Below are 20,537 nucleotides of genomic sequence, written 5' to 3' on the forward strand. Positions count from 1 at the left end.
TGATTGTTTCCAGTATTACTGTCAAAAACAGCAGCTGCAGGAGCAAGATGAAACGTACTCTAAAACAATGAGTATGGTAAAGACATTGTAATGAGAAAACACAAATCTGATTTATATGGCTAGAGAAGTAACTTTTGAAATCAAAAATATTTAAGACAGTCTTAACAAGGTGTTAGCTGTGTGTCTGGAATATTTTGTGGTACCAGATTCCTGTGCTGCACAGTTGGCGCTCTCTCACACTTGCCAGGGAGCAAGTGGGTCATGGTGTCTGAATAAATCTTTCTCTGTAAGATGGAACATCCACATCTGTGGTGGGGAAATTCTGGAGTAAGCCACACAAGAGCTGACTGTTCAGCAGATGCATGGAGAAGCTGCCAAAGCCAGCAGTATGCTAATGTTCATACTGCTAAATTAATACAATTTTTTTTTTTTTCCCCAGAAGAAATGCAATTTAATTTGTCTGATTTTTGTGTTTAAAAAGCTGAATGTTAAGACTCCTTCCTGTCAAGTGATCATTTGTTTTGCACTCAGTTTCAATACTTGAATGCCACGATTTTTCCTGTCTCCCCCTCCAAATCCCCTTCTAGAGAAGAAATGTTGACCCACAGCCTGAGAAAGCTGCGAGAGCAGATTGTTAAAGCCAATTTGTATGTGAGAGAAGCCAATTTTATCGGAGAGGAATTGGACAAGAGGACAGAGTATAAAGTTACCCTCCAGATCCCAGCTTCAAGCCTTAATGCTAACAGTAAGGTAAGGTAGCCCTAATGGAACTAAATTATTCAGTATGTTTGCCCCGCAGCATTCAGAGTTGTCGTATTCTGTCTTTAATGGTCTAGATAGTTTGCCAGTCTATTCATGTGCATTAAACATGGCTCTGTTAGTGCATGCTACATCCTTATCTTACTTTGTTACCATGGAAGTCTTATAAAGTGCTAGCTTACTGATACATGTTATGGTGCAAGACCTTTCCACTGACGTTGAAGTTCACACTTGCTTCTGTTGCAGAGCGATAAAATCTGTGCAGGTTAGGTAACTTCTATTTCAAGTATTTACCATCACCTTGTGGACATTTGGCTTTACATCATCCTAGTGAGTTGAGAAAATGCTGTCATCCCCATTGTACAGGGAGGAACTGGAGCAGAGAGGATTTAGATTCCAGGCATCTTAGAAATTTTGGAAGGAGGGAACTGAACCCAGATTTCCATGTCTCAGACTGGAAATTTCTGTTCTTGAGGTCAGATCAATATTTTGGTGATGGTCAGGCTGTCTTTAGTACAGTAGATGTATTTTATTCCAGGATTAGATTTTTTTGTCAGTTGCTTTAGAAGTTTCTCTCGGTTGCTTGTTTTTCTTGCAGTCTTTTGGCACATCTAGAAACAGGATGGTAAAGAGGGTTAAGTGTCTGCACAAGTTGAAAGCTGCAGACAGTAGTAACCTTAGCTGGAACTCCAGGCCTGCTGTAACTTGAGGATATTTAGGAATATTTAAGCATTTCACATTTGTAACACTTATGTAAGGTGAAAATTCACGGAAACTAGTGCCCTCAGCTGTGATTAGACTTCACAGTTAAACTGAATGTGAATGTACTGTGACAGCTGAACTCAGAGTCTGTCACGCTAGAATTTGGTTGCTCAAGCTAGAATAAAAAAAAGAATGAAATCCAAGCTTTTTCCAAAGATGTTCTCAGTTTTTTATTGTTTTTAAACTATTTTTTCATTGTTGTGACATGAATTCTTTATTGATATCTCTCTAATTCCTTCACAGAGAGGCGCAATTCTCAGTGAGCCTGCTATTCAGGTGAGAAGGAAAGGGAAAGGCAAACAGATTTGGTCACTGGAAAAGCTGGAGAATCGACTGGTAGATATGAGAGATCTTTACCAGGAGTGGAAAGACTGTGAGGAAGACAACCCAGTAAGTAAAAAATTACTCCAGCATTGTGCTGGTAGAATTACATCCCTGTTAAATTTTTTTGTTTAAGCAGATGTGAGAAAATCTTTGGGGTGTGGGGAAGGGGATATGCAAAGAGACAAGTTTTCCAAAGCCTTTCCTTTTCCTAGTACTGCAGCGGATCTTCAGCATTTCATTAACCCTTATCTTGTCACTTTGATACTTGTTTGCGTGCACAGTTTGGTGACCAAACTGGGCATACAATAAGAAGCAATAAGTAAACACAACAGGAGTTGATGTTTGGGCTGACTTCTCTGTATCTGACAACATTAAAGAGAACTTGCTGAGGACAGACCTTATGCTCGGTCCAAAGTAAAATTCAAGTTTCTATTCTTCTTGTGATCTAATCTGGCCTCTTGCTTGAGTCCATTTTATTTTCACTAGGCTGGTTGTGCAACACCGAAAACTGTTTCATGAAAAGTTTTGTTTTTCTTACATTATTCTGAATTTGATTGAAGGTGATGAGAGCTTACTTCAGACGAGCTGATCCATTCTACGATGAGCAGGAAAACCACAGCCTTATCGGAGTGGCCAATGTTTTTCTTGAGTGTCTGTTCTATGATGTGAAGCTACAATATGCTGTTCCAATCATCAATCAGAAGGGAGAGGTTTGTCATTCTTCTATAATCTATCCTTACTCAACTGTTTAATTACAGCCCGTGGATCTTATTACCAGTATATAGTAGATGTTTTCCAGTTTCATGTGCACAAGCTCTTTGCTAACAATTTGGAATTATGCAAATCCCATAATACCTTACTAGAGTTGTTTAGACAGCTCTGAATTCCAGCGTAGGGATTGTGAAAGGAGAAAGCTTTGTGAGCACCTTTCTGAACGAAGCAGCCCAAAATAAATACTTAGTAGAATAAGTATGAGCTATAGCTCCACTGGGTTTCACTGACTACCATCAAGAATAGCCTCTTAAATATACACTGTAAGAACAACTTCAAAGGCAGCTGGAGCATACCAGGCAACATTCTCTGTGCTCTGCATCACATGTGCACTTTGCAGACTCTCTAGAGACTGGCGTGAAGGTGACTGAGATTGCAGTATGCTGCTCCCGAAGTCTCTCTAGGGGTTATTTATGGTTTTACAACAAAGGCACTTTGATTCTTGCTCCAAAGAATTCTTCATCTGGTGCAACAAATGCACAGTGCAAAACAATAGAAAGGAATAAAATGTTGTCTGCTTACAAGACTGGAAACAGCAGTAGTTGTAGTTACTTGAAAAGGGATGAACCTGCCGCTGTTTTCTGGCACAGAAGTAATTCTTACTCCTTTCTTACCAGGTATCGGGTCGTCTCCACGTTGAAGTTGTTCGAGTGAGTGGAGAGATAGACGACAGGTTGGTTGGAGGCGAGGATAGTCCAGACTATTCAAATGAAAATGACACTCAGGAGAGAAAACTTGTCTGCCGGGTGAGTTCCAGATATATCCCAACCTCTGAGCAACCTTCTCTCTTTCCATCCCAGATCTTAAAATGAAGAAATCCCTGGCGCATTGGCTTCTGGACGTTACGTGTCTCTTTGTAACCTTGTGCACCATGTTCGCTTCCAGTATTCAGCTACACAGGCAGATTCCTGTCTTTAAACTCATTGATTGACGATATGAAATTCTGTTGATGTTTCAGGAGTAAAAAAAAAAAAAGCAAATAATTTATCGGTACCTACTTATTCAGTTGTATGTACAGAGTTTAATACTTTTGCTGTATTTGTTTTCATGGCCTTGTGTAATGTCCTGGTGCCCAGTGTTTGTCTTGAAGCGCTGCTTTGTGGTCTTTTCTCACGATACTTTGTTTCTGGAGTGGCTGAAATAATACAAGAGAACTAGATGGTTTTTGTTCCTTTCAAACTGCATGATGTTTGTTGGTTTTTTTAAGTCTGCAAGGTATTCATTAATCTATATGTATATGCATACAGTCTTACCCCAGACAGTTTATTGTAGTCTTGGAAGACATGGACGATCTGTGCACTAGGATTGGAGCTACAATATCTAATTCAAAAGAACTTATAAAATCTAATAAACTCCCATTGTTCTGTGAATCATTCTGTCTCAGTATTTCTCTCTCAATATTCAGTATTTTGTGAAATATATGCAGGCGTGTTTATTATTGTTAATAATAAAAAGAAAGTCGGCAGGAAGGATTTACTAGCAGTTCTGTGTTGTAGTAAAATGCAAGATAGGCCAAGCTACAGGTAAGAAAAGAGGGAGGCAAAAAGCACTAGAGGGAGTGGAACCCCTGCTTTGCTGGCTTCTGGACAATATGAACAATTTGGGGCAACTTTACTCTTTTTCACTTTTTATCCTGTCCCGTAGAGCTCCATGTGCTTGCGAGCAGTATGGGGCACTGTTGCAGGAAACAGACTCTCCTGAGGGTCTTACCATAGAAGCCCAACTCATCAGAACTTAATTTGACAAATGGCAAATAGAAGTATTTTAAATAATATGGTTAATATGATGGCTTTGTTTAGATCAGAAAGTATATTCAAAACATTTTGTTTCTATTTGGCCTTGATTTTGAAAAAGAGGGGACAGGCTACTTTTCTATTCTTGGGGTTATTTTTGTATTGTTTCTAGCATCAAAGAATAAGGACAAGTAGTATCTTCAGACAAGGATTTTGCAGAATAAGGGGGCCAGTATTTGTAGAAGTATGAAATTTTTATTGTATTCCTCTTCAGTTATAAAGTTTTTGGTGCATCTCACCATTAAAAATTAATAAACTGTTTTGGTGAGTTTGTAAAATTGGTACCTTTAGCTTTCACTCCCAAGAAATATGTGCCTGCTGACATCTAGTGGTGGTGTTCAGCTGGTGCACTCCAAATATTGTCTCCAGTGTATATCAATGCAGAAATTCGCATTTTGTAAAGTCTTTTGGCTTGCTCCTTTCTTTTTTTGTTATCCTTTGCAGTGGAACAGAATAACATTGTTCTAACAGGAGATATTTTTAATTCTATGCCTAATGAATAAGAGCTTTTTCTTTGTTTCTCATCTCTTTTTCTAGATTAAAATACTTCAGGCTACAGGTTTGCCACAGCACCTCTCCAACTTTGTGTTCTGCAAATACACGTTCTGGGATCAACTGGAGCCAGTTAACGTTGCGCCTGAGGTGGATCCTTCCCTGTCTTCCATCAGCAAGGAACCACGGTGCATGGTTGTCTTCGATCACTGCAATGTAAATTTTTTTTTGTTTGTTTTATTAATGCAACTGTAGGCAGAAGAAGCAGGTTTATGCTTGCACAACAGTTGCCTCTTTGCTCTCATTATTGTACTTTGTGAGGCTGATACCCATCTTTAATAAGAACTTGAAACATCTTCAGAGTCCATAGAAGTTTGATTATACTACACTGTTCACTTGTACAAAAATCACAGAAGATGAAGAAGTGGATTAATAAAGGAAAGCAGTCTGTTCAGCGGAGATGCTTATGGTGGAGTTTCACATTCAGCAGCATTTTTAGTGTGGGTAATGGAGGAGCGATATTCATCTGAGTACATTTGATGTCCATATCTGAGCTGATCACTCTACACTCTGATGTAGTGGAGAGAAATGTCCCGGTCCTGGGACATGATGCCTGTTAGCCTAATGTAGATGTTGAAGTTAGGTTGTGTGTCTTAAAACAGACTATTTCTTCCTATGGGCTTTTGAGCAACTGTCTGAGTAGAGGCATGTCTATTAGAGATATCTAAAGTCAGCTTAGATGAATGCCAGCCAATCACCTGCATTCTCATCTTGTTCTTTATATCATTTGTCATTACACTGAGCAATTTATTCCACTTACCATTTGTAAAATAGATATAATACCTTGTGATGAGTTTTGATTTTCTGATTCTGAACATTAGAACATACGATTTTTTTTTTTTTTGAATCATTGGATCAGGACTTGGAACAGCATGCAGTCATTTTTTTAGCTCTTTATAGGCTTTAATCTTCAGCAAATCATGTATCTTTGCCTTGCCTCCTGATTTTACGAACTGAGGTGACAGTTCTTCCTTTCCTCTGTATTGTGTCTTGGGGACCAGGGTCGTTGTGTAGTCAGTCATCAATTGATTTGTTGCTTACGTACAGGAAGTTTCTGTAAATATTTCCGAAGACTTCATGGAACATCTTTATGATGGTGCTTTGGCAATTGAAGTATATGGGCACAAGCAGAGTGGTGACCGCAAAAATCCTGCCTTGTGGGATTTGGGAATAATTCAAGCCAAAACACGCAGCCTCCGTGACAGGTAAATATGGAAAATAGATCCTTGGTTTAGAATTTTGAAAAATCACTGTCTGAGGTGCCCAATTTTGAAGCAGGTTTGGGCTAAGTAGTCAAATCTTGAACTGAAGACAACTGAACGTGTGTCTGAGACTGTGTCCGTTAGACTATAGTAAATGGACTCTGTCTATTGGAAAAACACCATGCGATGTGTCAGTAGGCTTTAAAAGAGTGAAAGAGGAGAAATGCCCATCTCTGTTTCAAAATAAAAGTGGTAGAACTTGAAAGACTTCGAAGCCCCTTTTATTTAGGCAAACTCAAGTGCATAAGTGGTGTTTTACAAAAGAGCAAGCTGATTATTTTCCTTTATATTGTTATGCTAGTCTGCGCCAGAAAGAGCTATCAAGTCTAAAACGGCAAGATGTTGTTCTGAGTGTATGCTGATACATTTATTCAAGGTCTGACTCCAATTCATTCTTTGCCATGAAATGTCATCACTGTAATGCTTCCATTGGAAAAGCTATATTGCTAATTACTTCAATTGGAGTAAATATGCAACAGTATAGTAATTTAGACTGAAGGGGGTTGCTTTTATGCTGGCAGCTGTTTGTTGTCCCCAAAGTAAGCTTAGTAGCATTTTCTTAAATGTAAATTCTCCCCAATTAAAGGCAGCTTTGCACCTTAATTTATTGGCAGTTATTTCTCTTTTTACTTCCAGCCTAAGCTTGCGTTGAGCATCTTGAGTATTAAGCTATATATAGGGGAGTTTAAAAGAAAAGTCAGGAAAATATGGCAAAAAGGAGATGGAAAAAGGAGGCTATAAAATAGTGAGTTATGTTTGGTAGCTGAGTAGTAAGTACCTTCTTCCTTTTTAATTTTGAGGTACTATGAAAGTGGCTGTTTCTTATTTAAGCTCTTGGAAGAATTGGAGAGAAGGTAGTAGTATGAAGTAGTGCAGGAAAGTGCCCTGAATCTCAGAAGCTTGTGATACAATGTCATATTTCATTCTGCTGTCTTCTGTATGAATCTGATTGCACTGACAACGCTGGGCTTCTGTGGCAGTAGTTGAGACCAGAGCTTAAATGTTAGAATCTAGTGGGATTGGTTTTCATATTAGAATAAAGAAAAGGCTTATTTCTTTGACTAAAATAGCTGTCAGCAATATTTGTAAGAGCTGCACAACTAATAGCCCTATATAGTCACAAACAGCACACCTATTGAAGTGTTCATTTGCTTCTTCAATCTGCAGTCTTTTTTTTCTTTTTCTTTTTTTTGGGGGGGAAAAAAAAAGACGTATTTGATGTGTTTTGCAGGTGGAGTGAAGTAACCCGAAAAGTAGAACTCTGGGTTCAAATTCTAGAGCTGAATGAGAATGGGGAGTATTGCCCAGTTGAGGTGACTCCTGCCAAGGATGTGTGCACAGGAGGCATCTTCCAGCTCAGACAGGTAAGGGGGCATGTGCAGGATTTCAGCTGTGACAAGAGCCTGCGGAAAGCTAAGAAGCTTCTGTTTGGTATGGTAAAGGGATGATGTCCAAGGAACTGTTAAGCGTAGATGCAAAATATGATCTTGTGTAAAACAGGCATAAAATAGAAGAAAGTGGAGTCCCTCTGTGTTCTGTGAAACTGCCAGCGTGCAGAAGCTCAGGTGTAAAGGTAGTCAAAGGCTTACCTGTAATCTTTTTGCTATGTTCTGTTCCCTGTTCTGTGATAGCACCTGGTAGAAAGGACATCAGTCTCGACTGAACTTAATTATTTTTTAAAGAGGTCCAGAGTTCCCCTTTATTTGATCCTTTCAGCCAACCGCTCCTTTGTTCTATGAATTCTACACGCATTAAATTGTTAATGCTTAACTGAGTAGTTAACATTTTTAAGTGATAAGCTATTGCCCAGAGAACACTAGGAATTAGTAAAAGTTAGATACAGGCTGCCCCTCTGAACTCCCCAACTCCTTTGATTATTTTTTTTTTTTTTTTTTCCCCTCTATGGCTTTTACTAAAGAGCAGTTACTTTGATGCACTGATAGCATCAGTGGGTAAGAATTTTCAGTCAAGGACGCTAGAGTCAGGAAAAGTTCACTGGAATGCCAGTAGATACCAAGTTAGACTATTTTCTCTCCTCTTTTGTAGGTGGGGAAGAGATCCTATTTTCCGCCTTCGGAAGTATTAAAAATAAAATCCTATAAGTGTACATTTTGAAAACCCTCCAGAAAATAAACTGGGGAGTTGCTGAATGCTAAACTACTTCTGTAAATACATAAATCCTGTAAATGTAAATCCTTGCAACAGAAGGGGTATCTCTTGAACACTGGGTCACTGAGATTGCAGTACTCGCCACTTTGTTTTTCGCAAAATAAAAATAGAATGTTGCTTGCAAATGACTGCCAGTAGAGGTCTCTCTGTCATTAAGCTTTCAGCATTTTAAATTCTTTTTTCCAAGCATTTCAAATTGTTCTTTTGGGCAGGGGCAATCTCGACGAATCCAGGTTGAAGTGAGATCTGTACAGGAATCTGGGACTTTGCCACTGATGGAGGAATCAATATTATCTGTTGGAATTGGCTGTGTTCAAATAAAACATGTCAAGTCACAAAAAGTACCTGAAAATTATCAGGTAAGAGTCTGAATATTTCCGGTCAGCTATGGCTATTTCCAAGACATGTAAAAGCATAAAGTAATATTGTAAGTTTTTTGCAGTTGGAGGCAACTCCACTGTTTTTTAATTTTTAGTTTGGTTTTTGGGGGATTTTTTGAACCTACTTCTTAAACATATAAAGCAATGACAAGAAGAATTGTTAGAATTGCTTTGATGGTGGTTTTAGGGATTATTCAGGATAGTTTAAATCCAAACTTCTGTCTTTCAGGAAGTTTTGTGGAAGATCTTCCTCTTAATCAAAAATCATTTTCCATGGCAAAAATAAAATTTGTAAGACTACCTTCTGTGTCTCTTCTGATTTGGGGTTTTTTTCCCTATCCTTAAAAGCAGCACAGCCTTAGCACACCATTCAAAGGAGAAAAGAAAATGCCAAAGTTTCTAAAATTCATTAGGAGTTTGTTCAGTAGATTTTACTTCAAATATTAGATACGATAGCAATTTTAAGTAAGTATTCAAATTAAAATAAATCAATGGAACATATACTCAAGTAGCGTTGAGTTACAAATGTCAGAATTACATAAGCCAGTTGTTGGCCCATAGTAGATGTTGGCCAGTTGTTTGACAATCTCAGAAGCACTGCATCTCATCTTAAACTGCAAGTATATTGACCTGTTTTTAGGGATTGTCTTCTTGCAATGCTCCTCTCTGTTTCTAGTGCAGTTTGACTTTTTTCTCCCAACAGTTAAATTAAAATTTAGTCACTCCTCTGAGTTAGCAAGCCAAAATCTAGTGCAACAGAACAAGCAAGTCTCTGGACTTGCGTGATTAGCTGCTGTGCTTGAGACAAGGCCAACTAAATGTCAAGTAGTTTTTGGGACATCTCCCAGCTTTCCACAATGTTTAGATTGTTGACAAGAGTATGATTCAATGCATGTCTGCTCACCTTTTTTTGCTGAATCAGTATTGTTTTTCCCTTTGAGGTCTGAAGTAGTTGGGTTTTTTGTTGTCTCCTAACCTTAGCAGTCCCTTGCCCCTTGTATGTCAGGGGTACAAAAAGGGAAACTTTTCCCACCTTTGCAGAAATCTCACTTTTCAGCAGCATCCTAGGCAGATTATTGCTTTTATTCCCCATTATGCTTCTGCTAGTGACTCTGCCTGCAGGCTTTGGTTTGTTGAGAATGAAAGGTGGTGTCTCTCATCAGAAAACAGCGGAAATCAAAATGTCGAAGGTCTACGTTGTGACTCCTGGTGTGGCAGACAGAGTTATTCTAACTCCCTAACAATTGGCTTAGATGTTTACGGTTTTTCTCCTTTAAATGCTGCAGCAAGCTTACCTCGAATCCTTTATGCCAGACTTTGATTTTTCAGTGCTTGCTGTAACAATTGTACTTAACTCTTACAGGTAAAACAGCACATTTGTCTTTGCTGTCCACGATCAACAGGTTTCAAATTGTTTCACTGTAACTCCTATTTCTTTCTTAGGGCAATTTAAGTATTCCACTTGCTTCCAATTATGAAGAATTCTAATGGTTATATTTCTGTGAAATTTTTCCATTATAATTGTTGGTTTGTTCTAGTTTGTGTTTAGATGAGCTGAGAGCAACAAATCCTTGGGATGTCTGTGTTTTAGTTCTATGATCGTAGCATTGCTAACCTCAGACTTCTGTGTAAGACTGCTAATATTGCATAAAATAGTTACACCTTTTGCATTCAATGTGTTTCCTGCTATAAAAAAAAAAAAGTGACGTGGGTTTGTGTGTTTTGGCCTAGGAAGAAGAGGACGAAATGGACAGTTATCAGGTAAAAATTTTGAATTCTCTCTTCTTACAAACTCAGACATTTTCAGATTAAAACATGTTAGAGGAGGAACAGCATGTTATCTTTGCTGTACTGGTTGGATATATAGAGACCCTGTCTTCTGAAGAGACTAAAAGCTTAAGAATTGCATAGATTGTTATGCTACAAAGCCATATGGTGGATTAGAGAGGTGGAAGGGAAAGAACAAGATGCCTTAATGTGTATTTCCAAAACAAGATTCAATTGCTTTTCAGTGTTGATGTTTTGAGGGAAGGAGTCGTCTTTCTTGACAAACCGTGGTTAGATTGAGGTTGTCCTCGTTAAGAACAGGAACAGGCATGGCAGTGTTGAAAGGTGCAGTCAAAATACTTCATGCTGTTTCGTATTATGAATGTGCTGTGTGTCTGAGAGCTGAAGTATACTGCATAGTAATCAACCCTTGGGCAAGCAAGGGGGATTCTGTTCCTGGAGCCCTAAGATGACAGTGATAAAACTACTGAAATCAGCACACTCTTTTTTTCAAAAATGTTTGTAATGTCACAGTAACCTGAGCCTTAAAGGGGAACTGATGAGGTACAATACCTGTGATATATTTTTCATCTTCTTGTGAATAACTTTAATAAAAGCACATCATCTTCGTTATAGATCTTAACTTTGTATAATGTGAGTAACCAGAGATTTAGGTTTAATGCTCTCTGACAGATTCCAGCGTACTTGTAGGGGTCTGCGGGTGAGTAATACAACTGTAGTTTATAGTCTTGCATCCACCCATTTTTCTTGACAAAGTATTTGTTATAGTTTGATGTGGAATGACTCTGAACTGCTGTTGCCGTAAAAGAGGCTTGCCTGAAGGCATCCCAGAGCTGATAGCACCCAACAAGCCTCATGTAGAGCATCATTCATCATTTCTGAGCATTTCTACACCAGAGACAAATGAACTGAATGTTCTTAAGGATACCACGATGTTTTTGTTGAAGGACATGAGCACTTAAGAAAAAATATTTTTAAAAGGCTCAGTTGCAAATGCCATAACTAGGGACAGTGGCATGACGCGGGGCAGGGAGGGATTGCTAGTATGAGTCCGCTAAACACTGAGTGTGAACGGTGAGTCGTGAATAAGGACTGGGGTTTCGAGCTTTGCCACAAGGTAGTGGTTAGCGAGTTTTAGACTAATTGGGGGGCAAAGAAGATGTATATCAAGTGAAGCTTGTTCAGCTGGGCAGTACAGAATAACAGCTAGAGGAAGAGATGCCTCAGACTCGCAAGCAAAAATACTTCCAATAAGATGTGGAAAGTTAAGGGTTTGGACCTGTGAAGAAAGGCTAAAAGATCTGGGGCTGCTTAGCTTCAAGGAGGAAAAAAGGCTCAGGCAGGATCTTTTCAATGTATGTAAATGGGAAGGGGTAAAGAAGACAGAGTCAGGCTCTTCTCAGTGGTATCCAGTGAATGGACAAGAGGCAATGAGTCTCCACATAAGAAACTTTTTTTTTTTTCTTTTACACCGTGGTAGTGGTCAGACACTGGAACAGGTTGCCTGGGGACGTTGTGGAGTTTCCAGCCTCGGAGATACTCAGATCCCAACTGGACATAGCCCTGAGCAAGCTGCTGTATTTGACTCTGCTTTGGGCACAGAGCGGGGTTGGACTAGACAATCTCCAGAGGTCCCTTCCAACCTCAGCTATTCTGGGTTTCTGTTTAAGTTGTCCTGTGCAAAAGAAAATAGAGAAGAGCTAAGTGATTCATTGGAGGTCTGCTCTGTCTTATCTGCTTCTTGGGTACAGGATGAGCAGAAGGGTTGAGGAAATGTGCAAGCCACAAATAGGAAACCTTGGCTTTCCTGGGTCAATATTTAACATGACTACTTTCCTCTTTACAGGATAGGGATTTGGAGAGGCTCCGTCGGAAATGGCTGTGTGCCTTAACAAAGCGTCAGGAGTATCTTGATCAGCAATTGCAAAAACTTGTTGGGAAGCCTGGTAAGGAAAATACTATTAAAAGTAACAATAGTGATAGTTGAGAGGGGCATGCACACACACTTTTTATCTCAATATATTGTAAAATTTAGAAAAGAAATAATGGAGAGTTGAATCTCTGAACTCGCCGTTAATTTGCTTTCAGTAACGTTAGAGAAGCCCATATAAAATTGTTCGTTGTTCTTGTATACTGTGTGTTTCGTCTTTGTGGGCTGAATTTCTGAGCAGACTGGATTTTATTCTATTATGATGGTATAAGATCATCGACACTTGATAAAGGCAGTGAGTAAGAAATGCTCTCTGTTGTCCTGACTGACATCCTGCTTCTTCAGATAAAACAGAAGATGATGCAGATCGGGAGGCACAGCTTTTAGAGATGAGGCTAACGCTCACTGAAGAAAGGAATGCTGTAATGGTTCCTTCCGCTGGCAGTGGGATCCCTGGAGCTCCAGCGGAGTGGTATGAACATACATTGCCATATGCAAGAATGAGTATAAAAATGATGCACGGCCTGCTCCTGGCTTGGCGTGTTGCCATTTTTTGCTTTCCTTAATCTGGCCTCTGTACACTGTATGAGCAAAGTTGTTAAAATTAGGGCTCTTGCTTAAATTATTTTATTAGGCTGTGTATCTGAAATCCAGAAATGCTATTTAGTAAACGATACCATTATTGATCAGAGTGTAATTATGACCTTCTGAAAAAACAGAATCAATATTTATTACCACTGCACTTACCATTTAAAAAAATTAGCTAATATGTTAATTACCTAGTTCATTCACTTAAAAGACGGCTCTGTCATAATAAAACTGCATCTACAGGAGCATTTTGTTGCGCTCCTGGTTTGAGTGCAAAGTCTGTTTAGTCAGCAAGTGCTCCATGTAATTTTCTAAACATTAAAAATAGTAAACTACGCTAGACTGAGACTGCCGTGCTGTAGCAGCTGAGTAACAACTGCAGATAAGGAAGCAAGGTTGTTTCACTTCAAACCTCTTGTCTTCAGTTGCTTCCAACTTTCAGAAATTTTTTTCTGAGCAAACCTCTGACAATATTTATGGATGAAATTGGGTGTCATGGAGTTTTAAGCTGAAGTTTAAAGCTAGTATTTCTGACACATAAAAATGGCAAATGCTTGTTGGAAACACATCAACTTTCACTTCAAAGTGTTTGCCTAGGTTTGAAAACAGTGGAGCTGCAGGAAACTTGCTTGAGGAAGAATCTGTTTTGAACACATTTGCACCAGAGGAAATGTTCAGTATGATTTGAACGCCTTATATATTCCATAAGACTCCAGCCTGCTCTTGTTCACCATAAAGTTCAAGTCCAAGTTTGTCATGAGATGGCTACAGCCTTTCTTACCGCTAAGATTGCAACAAGGAGTCTTAAAGTCTTTCGTGCTTCATACTGCATTTTTAGTACCTTATTAATGTTGTGTAGCTTAAAAGTGCTAGGCCACGGAATATTTCATTTAAAAAACAAACAAAACGCCACCTCTGTTACCCTTTCTTCCGTTATCTGAAAGACATGCCTTATATGGCGGCTTTGATGCTTAAATACATGTTTTACAGAAAGAGTAACAACTTTGTATGGTGGCAACATCGATGTGAGGGTAGAAACTTGGATTTTCTGACTCTCACTCCGCTGTCTTCACTGCCATCACTAATGCAGAGGGGTTTGCATTTAATAAACTTGAGCGTCAGAGTAAATAAACTTAATTTTGCTATTAGCATTTTAGAGGGAGCAGACATTTCTGAAAGCAGAGGTCAAAGAATATAATAATTGTAAGAGAGCTGGTATAAAAGAAATACCAATTTAGTTGAGTCTCTCTGAATCTGCAACAGTAAATTAAAATAAAGCTGTTTGCCAAGGTTATCAATGGTCTGGCTTAGAATTGCGGTTGTACTGAATGTAATGTACTGTGGGCTTGTATCATAAGGTACGTGTGCTGGGTAAATCTGTGTTAGTTTAAATGCCGCCATTGTCCCTGTCTTACATTTCAGGACTCCTGTGCCTGGTATGGAAACTCACATTCCTGTTATTTTCCTTGACTTGAATGGTAAGTGGTTCTTAAAACGGCAGAGTACTTTGAAACAAACTTTGTACAACCAATGACATTATAGAATTTAAGCAAGCTAATAAAATGAAGAAATGCCTGGAATGGCAGGTGGATTAATTTGAGAGTGCACATTTTTCACTGAAACGTATTGTTTAATGTTGCAAAATACACAGCATTTTACATGGAAGGAACCATTGGTTTTAATAATCCCGATATTTTGCAGATACTTAGTAAGTAAAATAGAAATAGTAAAATTATTATGCTGAAGGGAGTGAACAGCAAAAGCCAGTGTTAAAGAAAAAATTATTGTTGGGCATGTTCTTTCTGGGGACTTACAAGGATATAGCACTGATGCTATATCCTATAATTTCTTTATTGATGACTTAGAAGAAAATGTGGAGTCACTGGTAATAAGATCTGTATATAAAAAAATCCGTGGCATGGTGAGCTCAAGTTAGTTTTACAGAGTGTGACTGTATGTGTTTCTTTCAACAAAGTATGTTTTAATGCATCCAAATACAAGATGTAGAACAATGTATTTGGCAGATACTTCTACCAAAGTTGGCAAATTGTAGCCAAGAAATTGGCAAGCCCAAAGTAGTCCGGGAAGCCAACAGCGCCTAATCAGTTGAACAAATCCTTGTTACGATGTTTAAAAGAGGGTTAACACTCGATTAGAAGCATCAGGTGAGAGTGGGGAGGTGACGTTCTGCCTGTTGTGAGGAGGTCTTTGTTGCAATGCTGTTTACATTTATGGTTTGTTCACCTCAAAAGGCACATTGGTATCTCAAATGGCTTCAGAGAGGAGCTAGTTAATAATTCATTCCTGGTGAGGGACTCGGGCCAGAACAGGTTAAGCTTCTTCTCAAAAACCAGATTAAGGGTTGGTTTGATCATGATCTAAAAGTACTGTACTCTTACTTGTTCAACCAGCAGCTTATCTTTATTTAAGAAAAACCACAACACCTAACTAATGCCAAATGAGCAATGTACTTACTATGGTTGAGCAGTAGTGCTGAAAATGTACCTGTGGGCAAGGAAGGGATGTTTACAGCTGCGGGAGATTCCCGCACAACAGAGGACTTTATAAGGCATGCTTGAGTCTGTGTCCCCAAATCTTTGTGCACGCGTTCTGTATAGAAATGGGTTCTTTTCGAAGTGGAACAGTGCGGGGAGCTTTTCTTACATGGGTAGAGTTGAAGTAGCCAGGCTGGGAGTTAGTGATGAAAATGTGAACACATGACTTGCCGGATGTTTTTAAAAAGGATTAATTGCTTTCTGTCTCCTCACCTTCTGCATTCACTTTTGTTTCTAGCTGATGACTTCAGTTCCCAAGATAACCTTGATGACCCAGAAGCGGGTGGGTGGGATGCTACTCTTGTTGCAGAAGAGGAGGAGGAATTCTTTGAACTGCAGATTGTGAAGCATCATGATAGTGAGGTAAGCAGAGATACAGACCAGTGTATTTAGTTTAGGAGTCTTTTAATTCTTCTCTTAATATGTTAAGATGTGACAATGATGCATCAAAGATGGCATACAAAGGTTACAACACTTGTTTCTTATATGACTGACTTTTTGTTTTCAAGAAATATTTGCTAGGATTTGAACCGTGATTTGAAAAATAATAAAACTCAAGGATCTTCCTTCATCTAAATCCAAGCATTACAAAAGCTCGAGATACTGAGTTCATGTTTAAAAAAACAAAACAAAACCCCTGAGCAAATTAGAGTACGGAAGCCCCCAGCTGAAAAACCAAACAATCTTAACTGTTGCTAGAGCTAACGTATTTACCTCTGCATTGCTATAGTCATTATACTCCATTTTGCCACGTAGCTCATAGTTTTACAACTTTACAGTTGTTGGTTTATAATTTTTGCTATTAGGTTTAGAAGAATCTCTGATTTATCCTTTTACCTTAAAATTTTGCTCCTTACTCTGAAACTTACTTCTTTTTACATTCTTAGAAGAGCTTTATTGCTGATGGGTTTGGTAGGTTTTTTTGTTCTGTTTTGTTTTTAAAGCCTGGAAAGATGGCTACCAGGCCGTTTTTCTTATGCCTTGAAGATAAACCATTTAACTCTTCAGTGATACTTATATTTTAACATTCAAGAAGAGAAATTCCAGCTTTTGCTGTATTGCTAGAAATGTTTCAGCAAAGTTGTTTCTCAAATACAGATTGGAGAGTTCGTGTGGTGTGATGGAAGACTTTTTCACTGCGATCTCTGTTGCTCTCTGGTTTATCTTAATGAATTAGGCCAAATGGTCCTGTAGTTCTGCATATTTTATAATTTATTTGCAATGATCCTGGGTATTCAAAGATCTTTTTTTCAAGAGGAAATATTCCAGAGTTTGAGCAAGTTGGCATTTTTAATCTCGACATCTTCATTTGGCAAACTAATCTTGATTTTTAAATGGCCTCCTCTAAAGTGCAGGGATTTTTCTTCATAGGGAGTGAAATGGAGAAGCTGACTCTCAAAATTTATGTATTATGTATTTTTGTTAATTATGCTTAATTAATTACAGTTAATTATACACCTAATTATGCTTATTAGAGGATACATTTTTTTCCTTTGCAGGTGAAAGCAGAAGCCTCATGGGATTCCACAGTCCACGACTGTATCCAGCTCAGTAAAGGAACAGCAGCAGATGAAAGAGTTTACCTTATTGTGAGGGCCACTGTCCAGCTCAGCCACCCTGCAGAAATGCAATTAGTGTTACGCAAGCGCATTTGTGTTAATGTGTATGGCAGACAGGTATATCTTTGTATAATCCTTCACACTTTCATTCTGTCCCATGTTTATCACTGCTTGAGGAGGGGAATGCTGTGATTTGTGCAATATGCTGCTGCTATGACTCTTATTTTCTTGGGTCTACCTTCATCTCTGCCTGAATGGAAACACCGTATCAATGGCATGCATAGAGACTTCAAACTACCAAGTAACTTTCGTAGTATCTTTTATATTGTGGATGATAATGTGGCTTTTTTAAACGCTCAATGGCATCTAAGTATGAGTACGAGAGATTGAATATGATTTGTATTAACTACTAAGGGCTTTATCCCCAATCACTGGAAAAAGTAGAATGAGTTAACTTCTCATGAGCTTGGACTTCATGTTTTGCAAAAACTGTGCATCAGAAGAAACTTGTGTGTCTCCCTACTCCTATAGTATGTTCACACATTACTGCTAACCATTTCTATTTATGCGTCCAGTTACTTAGAGATAAACTAGCAATAGCTGGAGCAGAGGTCCCCCTGTGTAATTTGTCAAAGTTAATCACTCTTGGTATTTTGTGTTTTCCAGTTGGCTTGTGCTCTTACAATAAAATGTAGGTGAGAGCAGGAAGTTTGATAAATGGAAAGCAGAAGGTTGTCATTCCATTTGCAGCATCATGTCCTGAGAAATGTTGAATTCTTGAGAAAGATGGTGAGGAAGAGTTTGTTCCGCGTTGTTTCAGAATCCAGCTTCCCCTAGCAGTGATAATGACAAAGCAGAAAGCCTGAATTGTTATTCTGTTTGCACATCTGTAGTTAAAATGTGAAGCAAGAGCAGAAGACGCGTGGTCACACCCAGAAACCCTATAGGCAACTCTAAACTGCTTTTAGTGCTAGGAGCAGAAGAACTACAGGTCTTGGTGCTTCAATCAGGCAAAAGCTTTTTCTCAGAAAGGGAACAGTGATTTTTTTTTTTGTCATACAGAATGGAAGAGAGTATGAAATAGATAAATTGAGCCTGCCAATAATTACAATTGTGTTAAGTCTTCATCAATTCTGTTTTCTACAGATTTAGTCAATGATGTTTTTATTCGACACGGAATCTTTGGCTTTCTTGCTAGGTTTCTAAAAATCCTCTCCAATAACCTTTCCCGGGCGTTCATCTCAGCAGCATCTTTGAATGACTCATCTCTGCATTAATTCAACAGTCCAGTTCTTAACCCTGCAAGGCGCCAAGTCAGCATAAACAATGACCGTGCCCCCTTAAGTCATTCTTCATAACGATCTCTTTGGTCAAGAATTTAATGCCTGCACTTGTCAATATTCAAGACAAGTCACCTAGGGCTCTACCGAAAATAAAACACCTCCTCTAGAAGTAGCAAATGCTTTGTTTGCTGGTTAAGCGGTCACCTTGCAATGAAGGCAGTTAATCCTTTCTCTGTATCTAAAATAGAGACAAGCAAATGATTTGTCTCCAGGTGAAAATCTTTGACTCGTACATATTTATTGGCTAGTCTCTTGGGTTTGGACTTCTTTCTTTGCAAACTATATTTACTTTAGCTGAAATATGTTAAACCATGGTTTACTTAAATCAAGAAATATTTTCCTTTTTTTTGCCTCCCCACAGGGTTTTGCACAGAGTTTCCTCCGCAGAATGTCTCACCGAAGTTCCATTCCTGGCTGTGGTGTCACTTTTGAGATAGTCTCAAATATTCCAGAGGTGAGTAAGAAATCAAGAGTATCTGAAATTGGCTAAGAGCCTCTAACTTTCTGATTTTTTCCCTTATTTTGAGCATGCTAGCTCTTGCTGCTGCAAGCATAAACTATGGCTCTTATAAAAGATTAAGCATGCTCCTTTACATGCTGTGACTTAGCAGCAACCTATGTCTTATCAGCGTCACTATGTATTTTGTTGAGTGAGCATCTATTTGCTCAGGTCCTTGAAGAAACATTTTAGAGAGAAAAAGGGGAGTAAAGACGGGTGGGTGAAGTGCCTAATGTAGGGAGCATGAGAATATGTAAAAAATAACAAAGTGGCTTTTTCTAAGTAATGTCTTTATGCAACTCTTGATTCCTGAGCATGTTCATAGATGCTAATCCTTTCCTTCCAAACAGATGCTCTATCAGAGCACTTGTAAAAACATTAACACATGAAGAGCCAAAAGTCTGATTGCTGCCTGACTCTGTCTTTTATGTTCTGCTCTATTTAGTGCTCTGTGCTGAAATGTTTCTCAAGCAATGTTCTGTTTTTTTCTTGCAATTCACTTGAAATTTTGTTTTCCTCGCAGGCCAGATAATGCCCTGAATGTGTTTGAGCACTTTTTCATTACAAAATATCTGAATGCAGCCCTTTTGCTAATTAATGGCAATATCTCACTGTAGACTCTCAAAACCAAAAGAACAATAACCACATATAGCTTGAGATAATGTCTGTGACAGTGGTAGGAGCACCCATGCAGTTCGCATGGCATGAATTCCTTCAACATAATGAGGCTTATATTTAGAAATCTCCAACAAGACATCTGAATCTGCCCCTGATCTTAAGGGCAAACAATGTTGAATTTGTCCTGCATGTTTTAAAAATGCATTTTCTTCAGGACTGATGTGGGAGATTTCTGTTTTATTTTAAAAGGATGTCCTTTCTTTTCGTCTTCCTAGGATGCTCAAGGAGCTGAAGAGCGGGAGGCACTAGCCAGAATGGCAGCAAATGTTGAAGACGCAGCTTCAGCTGACTCTGAAGCCTATATTGAGAAGTACTTGCGGAGTGTGCTGGCTGTGGAGAACATTCTCACCTTGGATCGCCTGCGCCAGGTCTGTTTTTAAGGCTGTAGCAGACAGCAGAGAATACGCTTACTGAGAACAGTATATGGCAATGCAAGTGTTCTCATAAGTGGCTAACAAACCAAAACCACCACTTCAGTGCATACCTCAGCCTTACAAAGTGTGTGCGTGGCAAACATCCAAAGAAGCAAATGTAGCTCTCTTTACAGAGATGTTCTCACTCAGCTGCCTGCAATATGGATGGATGGGACTGGGAGCTTTATATTAAATGTGCTATTATGGGAGCCTTGGTTTGTTTTTAAGACCGTGTATTGCTAATTACAGTTCAGAAAAAGTAGTTGTGTGGCATTAGCTTTTGCTTTCTGAAGCTTGGGCTTTAGTAATAGTTTCCGAAATTGCTAGTAGAATTCTTGTCATTTTGCCCATATTCTACCTTGGAAGTAACCAAACCCGTTCTGTCAATAAATAAGACATTGGTTGGGTTAAT

The 20,537-nt window shown here is 38.8% G+C and overlaps 1 protein-coding gene across 1 annotated transcript in view; it reads left to right on the forward strand.

Annotated features, from left to right (window-relative positions):
- The window catches only part of KIF13B (kinesin family member 13B), a 125,394-nt gene that overhangs the window by 79,284 nt on the left and 25,573 nt on the right, over positions 1–20,537 (forward strand). The window contains exons 18-33 of the mRNA XM_059832010.1: positions 588–750; positions 1,765–1,911; positions 2,406–2,555; positions 3,234–3,362; positions 4,947–5,117; positions 6,009–6,166; positions 7,455–7,587; positions 8,605–8,751; positions 10,504–10,533; positions 12,407–12,506; positions 12,836–12,962; positions 14,501–14,556; positions 15,872–15,996; positions 17,133–17,309; positions 18,897–18,989; positions 19,928–20,080. Coding sequence (XP_059687993.1) covers positions 588–750; positions 1,765–1,911; positions 2,406–2,555; positions 3,234–3,362; positions 4,947–5,117; positions 6,009–6,166; positions 7,455–7,587; positions 8,605–8,751; positions 10,504–10,533; positions 12,407–12,506; positions 12,836–12,962; positions 14,501–14,556; positions 15,872–15,996; positions 17,133–17,309; positions 18,897–18,989; positions 19,928–20,080 — 2,059 coding nt within the window. The remainder of the gene's footprint in view (positions 1–587; positions 751–1,764; positions 1,912–2,405; positions 2,556–3,233; positions 3,363–4,946; positions 5,118–6,008; positions 6,167–7,454; positions 7,588–8,604; positions 8,752–10,503; positions 10,534–12,406; positions 12,507–12,835; positions 12,963–14,500; positions 14,557–15,871; positions 15,997–17,132; positions 17,310–18,896; positions 18,990–19,927; positions 20,081–20,537) is intronic.

This window comes from Gavia stellata, chromosome 2, assembly GCF_030936135.1.
Source record: "Gavia stellata isolate bGavSte3 chromosome 2, bGavSte3.hap2, whole genome shotgun sequence".
NCBI classification, from domain to species: Eukaryota; Metazoa; Chordata; class Aves; order Gaviiformes; family Gaviidae; genus Gavia; species Gavia stellata.